At 46.3% G+C, this 10070-nt stretch overlaps 1 protein-coding gene across 5 annotated transcripts in view; it reads left to right on the forward strand.

Annotated features, from left to right (window-relative positions):
- ACACB (acetyl-CoA carboxylase beta) overlaps positions 1 to 10070 on the forward strand; it is a 159959-nt gene that overhangs the window by 19553 nt on the left and 130336 nt on the right. For all 5 annotated transcript variants that reach the window (XR_001828959.2, XM_017541459.2, XM_017541474.2 and 2 more), the window contains exon 2: positions 737 to 1398. Coding sequence is in view for 4 of the 5 variants with exons in the window: in XM_017541459.2 (XP_017396948.1) it covers positions 746 to 1398 (653 nt within the window). In the remaining variant the exon portion in view is untranslated. The remainder of the gene's footprint in view (positions 1 to 736; positions 1399 to 10070) is intronic.

Genomic DNA, 10070 nt, shown 5'->3' on the forward strand with positions numbered 1-10070 from the left:
CCTTCTCCTTCTCCTTCCCTTCCCTTCTCCTTCTCCTTCTCTTCCCTTCTCCTTCCCTTCTCCTTCTCCTGTTCTCTCACTGCAACCTCCACCTCCTGGGTTCAAGTGATTCTCATGCCTCAGCCTCCCAAGTAGCTGGGATTGGGCCACCATGCCTGGCTAATTATTGTACTTTTAGTAGAGATAGGGTTTTGTCATGTTGCCCAGGCTGGTCTGGAACTCCTGGCCTCAAGCAATCCACCCACCCCAGCCTCCCAAAGTGTTGGGGTTACAGGTCTGAGCCACTGTGCCCAGCCAGCCTTCTTTTTATGGCTGAAGAATGTTCCATTGTTTGGATCCACCTGTTTATCCACAGATCAATCAATTCTGTTTCTACATTCATCAGTTAATGGATATTTGGGCTGTTTTCACATTTCAACATTATGAATAATGCTGTCAGAATGAAGTCCCTTAACGTACATTATCTCATTTAGTTCTCACTCACATGCATGTTTATGATGTACATTGAGCTAGTGTTACTATACCTAAATTAGAGGCAGGAAACTAAGATCCAGAGGGGTGAAGGAATATGTCCAAGCATGTTACAGGCAGAGCTAGGAGGAGAACCCCATCTCTCCCCCGTCCAGTGTTTCTGGAATGCACAGCACCCCAGCAGCCTCCTGTCCCACTAGCTTCTTTAGTAGATAAATCACTTGATTATGTAAACCCTAAAATGTCTCTGTTTTTCTCCTTACAGATTTTCTGAATGGTCTTGCTTCTTTTCCTATGTTGTCTGATTTTCTCCTGTCTGACCTTTTCCTGGTTAAAAATCTGGGGGAAAATGACGGACTCCAAGCCGATCACCAAGAGCAAGTCAGAAGCAAACTTCATCCCAAGCCAGGAGCCCTTTCCAGACTCTGAAAACTTAGGGGAGACACCGCAGAGAAATGAGGAGGGCCGCTCTCTGCCCAAGACTCCCAGCCAGGCCGAGCCAGCCTCCCACAAAGGCCCCAAAGGTGCCGGTTGGCGGAGGAACTCCCTGCCACCCTCCCACCAGAAGCCCCCAAAAAACCCCATTTCTTCCAATGATGCAGCACCCTCCCCAGAGCTCCAAGCCAATGGGACCGGGACACAGGGCCTGGAGGCCCCAGATACCAATGGCCTGTCCTCCCCAGCCAGGCCCCAGGGCCAGCAAGCCAGCTCCCCCTCCAAAGAAGACAAGAAGCAGGCAAACATCAAGAGGCAGCTGATGACCAGCTTCATCCTGGGCTCTTTTGATGACTGCTCCTCTGACGAGGACTCTGTTACTGGCTCATCTCGTGAGACTCCCCGGAAGGGCAGCCGGGCCAGCCTGGGATCCCTGACCCTGGAGGCTCCTCTGACCGCAGGTGAACCTGAGACCCGCATCCCCACTATGAGGTAACATGCCTTTTCTTCTTGTAACCGAGGAGTGCAGAGTTCAGGTGGGGTCCACACCCTTCCCAACCCATGCCCAACCATCAAGTCATTTGCTGATGCCAACACTTCAAGGGTGGCTATGCACAAACACAGAAGACACGAGCCTTCTTGGAAGCCTCCTTTCTTCCTTCCTTCCCTCCTTTCAAAATCATTACTGGAGGTTGGGCGCAGTGGCTCGTGCCTGTAATCCCAGCACTTTGGGAGGCCGAGGCAGGCGGATCACTTAAGGTCCGGAGTTTAAGACCAGCCTGGCCAACATGGTAAAACCCCGACTATTCTAAAAATACAAAAATTAGCCAGGCATGGTGGTGCACGCCTGTAATCACAGCTACTTGGGAGGCGGAGGCAAGAGAATTGCTTGTACCCGGGAGGTGGAGGTTGCAGTGAGCCAAGATCGTGTCACCGCCCTCCAGCCTGGGAGACCTTGTCTAAAAAAAAAAAAAGAAAAAGAAAGAAAGAAATCATTCCTTGTGCATCTACTGCATGCACAGGGCTTCATGAAACTGACTTTCTAGAAGACCTCAGCCTAGTTGAGGAAGATGACCTTGTATGTAACTAGTTATAAGTTAAGCTGAATGAGCCAGGGCTGGCAAGAGCCACAAGCTGTGATGGTAGTCTAGAGGGAGGGGCAGTTCTCTCTGTCTCCTGAAGAGACATTGATTCATTCATTCATTTTTTTTTTCCAATTTTTTTTTATTTTTGTGAGACAGAGTCTGACTGTGTCACTCTGTTGGCTGAGTATAGTGGTAGGATCTTAGCTCACTGCAACCTCAAACTCCTGGGCTCAAGCAATCCTCCCACCTCAATGCACTCCTGGGTAGCTGGGGCTACAGGTGTGTGCCACGACACCCAGCTAATTTTTAAATTTTTGTAGAAATGGGGATCTCACCAGGTTGCCCAGGCTGGTCTCCAACTCCTGGACTCAAGCAATCCTCCTGCCTTGGTCTCCCAAAGTGCTGGGATTACAGGCATGAGTTACCAGACCCGCCCTATTCATTCACCTTCGTTCATTCATTCAGCAGGTACTGACAACTGAAAAACCAGCCTTCCCCCAGTGATGCCTGTAAAGCAGAAACTCAAACACTCTAAAGGTCGCCATCAATTTGACTGTTAGAAATGCATGCCTGTAGTTTCACAGTGGGCGGAACTATCCCAGGGGCTGCAGTCAGTGGCCTTGTTATTGTTGTTGTTATCTACCTTCTCCTCTGCCACCGCCAAATGACAAACGAAACACAGCACTTCTAGGCAGAAAACTTGGGAAATACAGGAGAACAAAGCGAAGAAAAGAGCTGCCAACCAAAACTTCACCTGCCAGAGTGAACCTCTCTGCTCTCATTCCCATATTTCTTCCCTCCAGTGTGTTTTTCTCCTCTGGAGTGGAGTTTTATTGGCTATTATTTTAAGCATCCCTTGTACTCTTTCTGCCCAAATGAGAAAAATCTAGAGGTGGTCTTCCACACGCGTCCATGTTAGCAGTGAGCTTGATTTTTTAACCCTGGTAGCTAGAAGTAGAAGATGATAGAGTACAAGGAAGAGAAAAGTATTCCAATACTGACAATTTTCAGGGGAAGAGTGTTTCTAGAAAGATTAAGGGAAGAGGAAGTCTTAGACTCTAGTACAAAGAACACAGCCTGTGGAGTCAGATGGAGTTGGGTTCAACCTTTTGCTCTGCCACCCCCTAGTGTGTGACCTTGGGCATGACCTTTCACCTCTCCAGGCCTCAGTACCTCTGTGTAATGTGAAGGGATTAAATGGGATAATACAGGCAGGTGTGCTGGCTCACACCTGTAATCCTAGCATTTTGGGAGGCTGAGGCAGGAGGATTGCTTGAGGCCGGGAGTTCAAGACCAGCCCGGGCAACATACTGAGACCCCATCTCTAAAAAAAAAAATTAAAAATAAATTAAAAAATTAAGAATTTACCAGACATCATGGTGCATACCCGTAGTTCCAGCTACTTGAGAGGCTGAAGCAGGAGGATTGCATGAACCAGGAGTCTGTGGTTACAGTGAGCTCTGATCATGCCACTGCACTCCAGCCTGGGGAGCAGAGCAAGAGCCTGTCTCAAAACAAAAACAAAAAAGAATATATCAAACCAACAAACTTGACAAAATAACAACATGATGATGATTATTACTATTTCCTGAGTCTTGGATGCCAAAATAGTTGTGAAGATTAAATGAACTAATATGTCTCAGGTGGTTGGCAAGAGAATAAAGCATCCATATTGGTAGATGATAAATCGAAAGGGGGCAAGTCTTCTGCCTTTCCACCCACTGTCTTCCTATCACCGTTTTGAGGGGTCTTTACTGGTTTGAGCTTAAACCACAGCTTTTCTGAGCTGGTGCATTTATAAAAGCGAAAGATACTTAACTATCTTTTTTTTTTTTTTTTTTTTTTGGGATGGCGTGTCACTCTGTCACCCAGACTGGAGTGCAGGCGCATGATCTCAGCTCACTGCAACCTCTGCCTCCCAGGTTCAAGTGATTCTCCTCCCTCAGCCTCCCAAGTAGCTGGGATTACAGGTGCGTGCCACCACGCCCAGCTAATTTTTATATTTTTAGTAGAGATGGGGTTTCACGGTGTTGGTCAGTCTGGTCTTGAACTCCCGACCTCAAGTGATCTGCATACCTTGGCCTCCCAAAGTGTTGGGATAACAGGCATGAGTCACCGCACCCTGCCTACTTAACTATCTTTTAGGGAAAATGAAATCAAAATGTTGATTGAATTTCCTGCCCTCATGTCTTCATGGTATAGAAACCTAGCATTGTAGATAAATCTTTTATCCTTACTTTGTTCCAGCAAAGGGCTGGCAGGAGGGACAGAGGGATCTTGGAGAGGCAGTGAAAGTGGAGCTGAATGACATGTGGATTGTGGGGAATTCAAAGGGCTTTGACACGGTGCAGGGAGGAGTGATGTGCTGCATGACCTAGGATGAGTCCCTTCCCCTTTCTGAGCCTCCAATTTCTCATCTTTAGAATGAAGAGGCTAAAGCTGGGCCTGGTGGCTCATGCCTGTGATTCCAGCACTTTGGGTGGCCGAGGTAGGTGGATTGCTTGAGCTCAGGAGATCAAGACCAGCCTGGACAACATGACAAAACCCCATCTCTATAAAAAAAATATAAAAATTAGCCGGTTTTGGTGGTGTGCACCTATAGTCCCAGCTACTAGGGAGGCTGAGGGGGGAGAATCACTTAGTCTCAGGAGACAGAGGTTGCAGGGAGCTGAGATTGCGCCACTGCACTCCAGCCTGGGCAACAGAGGCAGATCTGTCTCAAAAAAAAGAAAAAAAAAAAAAAGAATGAGGAAGCTGCACCAGACTCCTGAGGTGTGACCTGTGGCCCTAAAGCTGACTGACATCCAGGTAGTTCTTTTGTCCCCAGTCTGTGTGCTTTTTAAGAGTCGAGAATTTAGAATTTTAGCACTCAGGGGCAATGTTGGTGGTTCTGCTGGTGCCTCCTGAGATGCTGGCATTTCCTCAACGAACAGTCCCAGCCCCAGAATCAGGAGCCTCTGACAGAGGAGGCCCATGTGTGTTTGTTGCATCTAATGAACTGCAGTGAGAATCCCACGTCAAAGAATCTTCAGGGAGTCAGGCCTTACACATGTGCGCTATTGCCTGCTGCCTCTGGTGGTTGGCTGGATGAACAAATTATGTCAAAACCTGAGTGTTCCAGCCTGTTGGAAACGACATATATCAAAATGAGGCTGAAGCCTGGTGCAGTGGCTCATGCATTTGGGGAGACTGAGGTGGGAGGATCCCTTGAGCCCAGGAGTTTGAGAGCGGCCTGGGCAATATAATGAGACTGCTTCTACAAAAATTAAAAAAAATAAAACCAGGCCAGCTCGGTGGCTCACACCTGTAATCCTAGCACTTTGGGAGGCTGAGGTGGGGATTGCCTGAGCTCTGAGATTGCCTGACCAGCCTGGGCAACATGGTGAAATCCCATCTTTACTAAAATACAAAAAAATTAGCCAGGCATGGTGGTGTGCTCCTGTAGTCCCAGCTACTCAGGAGGCTGAAGTGGAATAATCGCCTGAACCCAGGAGGTGGAGGTTGCAGTGAGCTGAGATCACACCACTGCACTCCAGCTTGGGCAACAGAGCGAGACTTTGTCTCAAAAAATATATAAACAAAATAAAATAAGGCTGAGCATTCCATTATCTTGTAGAGCTTTTGGCTTTGGATTTTGGCATCTTTGGGACCCTTGGTGGCCTGATGTTTCCTGGTTACCCATTGACTCTTCTGCACACACAGAGGCAGGGAAGTGATACCTCTTCCCTGGTGTCCACAGGTCAACACCCAAGAAGATTTGGGTGTGGACCATGGAGGGTGGTGTCAAAAGACAAAATCACAGCAAATTTAGTTTAAAACTCTAATTGGATTTTATTTACAATTCTAAAATCAGGCAGCACCTCATCCTATAAAATAGAATGGATGTTCCAAAGAGCTGAGCAGAGAGGAGCTCGGCTTTATAGACAGCACAGGGCTGAAGGAAGCAGAAACAAGGGACAAAGACCAGCTTCACAGTTTCAAAGTGACTTTCCTTATAGGGTTAAAACAGACGCAACTTTCTTATCAGGTTCGCTCAGGCAAACTGGACCCCTTCTGATTGGTTGCTATGAGTCTCCTGTTTTTTGGAAAACTGGTCAGTTTCAAAGTTCAGACTGATTACCAGGCAGTTAGCCAGGAGTGATCTGTTTTGGTTTGGTCTGTTGGGGCTGAGCGCAGGAGCTCAGTCCAAAACCATGGGCTCCCATACATTAAATTTTTGTGTTAGTTTTTTAGGTTTAGGGGTGCAAGAACAGTTTTGTTACTTGGATGTATTTCCTAGCAGTGAAGCCTGGGCTTTTCCTGTAGCCATTGCTTGCATCGTGTACGTTGTATCTATTCGGTAATTTCTCATTCCTTATCCGCTTCCACCCTGCCACCTTTCCGAATCTGCAGTGTCTATTATTCCACTCTTTATGTCCATGCATACACTTTATTTAGCTCCACTTACAAATGAGAACAAACATAGATTATATTTACGGGCGTGTGTGCAGGCCGGCCAGCCAGCTGCCTGTAACCAGCTGGATGGAGCATTGAGGAAAGAAAGCTTGACCCAAAAAGGCAAATATGTGAACAAAAATCCCTGTTAGTTGAATCCAGAAAGCTCCTTCTAAAAAAATATCATTTTTCTTGAGGCCAGGCACAGTGCCTCACACCTGTAATCCCAGCACTTCGGGAGGCTGAGATGGGTGGATCACTTGAGCTCAGGAGTTTGAGACCAGCCTGGCCAACACGGGGAAACCCCGTCTCTGCTAAAAAAAAAAAAACAAAAAAAACTACAAAAATTAGCCGAGTGTGGTGGCAGGTGGCAGTGTAATCCCAGCTATTCAGGAGGCAGAGGTAGGAGAATCACTTGAACCCGGGACGCAGAGGTTGCAGTGAGCTGAGACTGCGCCACTGCACTCTAGTCTGGCCAACAGAGTGAGACTCTGACTCGGAAAAAAAAATTACTTTTCTTGCTAAGTTGCTAAATAATCTGCACCTTCTGACAAATCTTCTGTTTGAGGTCCTGTTGCTGCAAAATGGAAGCAGTAGCTAGAGGTTTAAACTAGTCTTTCCAGGTGGGATCCAACCCTTGCCCCATTTCCAAGACAGACAACTAAGGCCTGGGAGAAGAGGCCAGGGTTCAAGGTTATTTGAGGGTTCTGACTCACGTGGAGACCACAGTGAAGAAGTGACTTGTATCTGTGGATCTGCCTCTGCTCTCTGCAGTTTCTTTGGGCAGTCATTTCACTGCTGCTGTGCCCTGGAAGGCCACTTCCTACATTCACGTCTTCCTGCCAGGCCAGGAGCTGGGGGACTGGCAAGGCACCGATGGACGATGCTTGTGTTAAGTCTGTGGTTTGGGAGGAAGCTCTTTCTGAAGCAGTCATCAAGGGGCCTTCTCCTTCCTGCAGTGCCCTTCACATCCCGAGCTCTCACAATTGCGTTCCTGTTCTGGGACTTCGCACTGGCTGTTCCCTCTGAACTGAAACACTGTCTTTCTCCCAACCCCTGAACCCTGACTTCCCACCATGGCCAGCTTCACAGGCATGCCCTGTGCTTCAGTGGACCCCGTGCTTGTTTTGACGCTCTGTTGTCGCCATCTTGAAATTCTTTTTTATTTTGTTTTTGAAAGGCAATCTTGCTCTGATACCCAGGCTGGAGTGCAGAGCATGGTCATGGCTCACTGCAGCCTTGACTTCTTGTGCTCAAGTGATCCTCCCATCTCAGCCTCCCAAGTAGCTGGGACTTCAGGCATGTGCCACCACACCTGGCTGATTTTTTCATTTTTGGTAAAGATGAGATTTTGGCATTTTGCTCAGGCTGGTCAGAAACTCATGAGCTCAAGCAATCTGCCCACCTTGGCCTCCCAAAGTGCTGGGATTACAGGCATAAGCCACTGCATCCAGCCCCAAATTCTTAATAGTTTAGTGTTTTCAATTTGCCCTGGGTCCTGCAAATGCTATAGCCGATCCTATCTCTACTGCTAGCTCTTTGCCCATCAGAGTCACTTCCTCAAAGGGCCTTCCCTGTCCCCTTCTCACCTTTAAAATATCCATGCCCCAACCATCTTCAGTATCTTCATGAATCACTCTGTTTTGTTGTCTTTGCAACATTTAATCATTTCTTGAGGTTATGTCTTTTTTTTTTTTTTTGGATACAGAGTCTCTCTCTGTCACCCAGGCTGGAGTACTGTGGTGCGATCTTGGCTCACTGCAGCCTCCACCCCATAGTCTCCAGCAATCCCTCGCATGAGTAGCTGGGATTATAGGCATGCATCACCATGCCCTGCTATTGTTTATTTTTTTAATGTTTTTAATTTTTAGTAGAGACTGGGTTTCACCATGTTGGCCAGGCTGGTCTTGAATTCCTGAGCTCAAGCAATCCACCCACCTCAGCCTCCTAAAGTGCTGGGATTGCAGGCGTGAGCTGGCTCCTAAAAGATGATATCTTTTATTTTTTTTATTATCTACTTGGTTATTACCTGTCTCTCTATACTGGACAGTAAGTTCCTTGAAGGCAGGGCCATATTTATAGTGGTCTCTTTTTTTCCACTGCCAAGGCTAGTGCTGGCTCCTGGTAGGCTTTGAATATCTGCTAAATGCATGAACAAAGTGAGCTACAATAAGCTTGCCAAAGAGAGAATTCTCTATTTCAGGGGAATGCAAGACACATGTTGAATGATTATGGAAATGGATGAATGAATGAGTAAATGGATGAATGAATGGATTATTTAATGAATGAATTAACAGATGAATAGGCAATTTATAGTTGTTGCTCTTTAGCAGCAATAAATTTTTGTTCTCATAAAATTCTTTCTGCATGTATCTTGTGACTTTGGAGACTAGTTCTGGGGTGACACTCCAATTTTAAATTTTCTTCTGTCTTTGATAGGATTATGCAAACTCAGCCTTTCTCTCCTTCTTCCCAGCTGGCAAGGGCTGGCTGAGAATATGGATCCAATGACCTCGTGCTGTCTGTTAAGCTCTCTCCTCCCAGCTCCTCCCCTTTGGGTTCATCTCAGGGCAGGGATTAGAACTTGGCCTTTCCTTGGACTTGGAAACAGTCCCCAAAGGTTGGAATTCCCATGCAACACTTCGAAACAGAGCTAATGAGAACATTATATGATGTGGCAAAATCGCTGCTTGCATGCTCTGAAATGAAGGTTACAAGAGCCTCCTGTTCTGTGCGATCTCATTTTGTTGGACAAACAGCGTGTGGTTAGTGTATAGTGGGCCTATGGTAAGACACCAGGTTCAAAGCCACTTCTTCCTAGCTTGTACCCCTATGAGGATGACCCTATGGGGAGCACATGTGGACTGAATGGAATGGAACAGGTTCAGGACTGCTGAGATTGCAGCTGGAATCCTGAAACTTAAAGTTATGAAACTCAAGTTCATAAATTAGTGGTGAACTCATTTAGTAGCAAAACCTGTCCTGAATTGATGTGAAGTTATTTATAGTGATTATTTATCCTATTCTGCTGCTGAAATATTAATGTGATAATGTGGAACAGAAAGTTTTACCTTCATAAAAACAATTTCCAAGTTCCAAAGCACATCAGGCCCTGGGAGTTTCAGATAAGGGATTAGGGACTGCATATAAATATAACATGCTTAGAACAGTTCCTGGCATAGAGTAAGCACAAAAAATGCTTCTGCTTAATAAATGTGCCGAATAAATGTGTGTGTGTGCAAGTAATCATTGTTTTTATGTGGTATGATCATGAGTGATTTAAATTTTCTTCTGTATTTTCTAATTTTCTGCTCTAAATATAATTTTATAATGCATTTTAACAATGTCTAATAATAAAACAGTATATAAATATTGGGGGAAAGACTAAACCAATCATCTCATTTCCTAGATAGGAAGCTGAAGCCCAGAGAGATTCCAGGCCTCCCAGCAAGATAAGCAGAGGCCCAGAGTACCATTTGAACCCAAATCCTTGTTAGATGTGAATGTGAAATCAGTCAGCAAACTGCCTGTATTAGTGTCACTGTCTAACCTTCCCCCAGGGGATCAGAGGCTTGGGCTCCAGGACAGGCACCTCCGACCTCCTCCTAACTTCTTGTGGGAAGGGTCGAGAGACAGGGGTAGTTT

Source organism: Cebus imitator, unplaced genomic scaffold (assembly GCF_001604975.1).
Source record: "Cebus imitator isolate Cc_AM_T3 unplaced genomic scaffold, Cebus_imitator-1.0 Scaffold8, whole genome shotgun sequence".
NCBI classification, from domain to species: Eukaryota; Metazoa; Chordata; class Mammalia; order Primates; family Cebidae; genus Cebus; species Cebus imitator.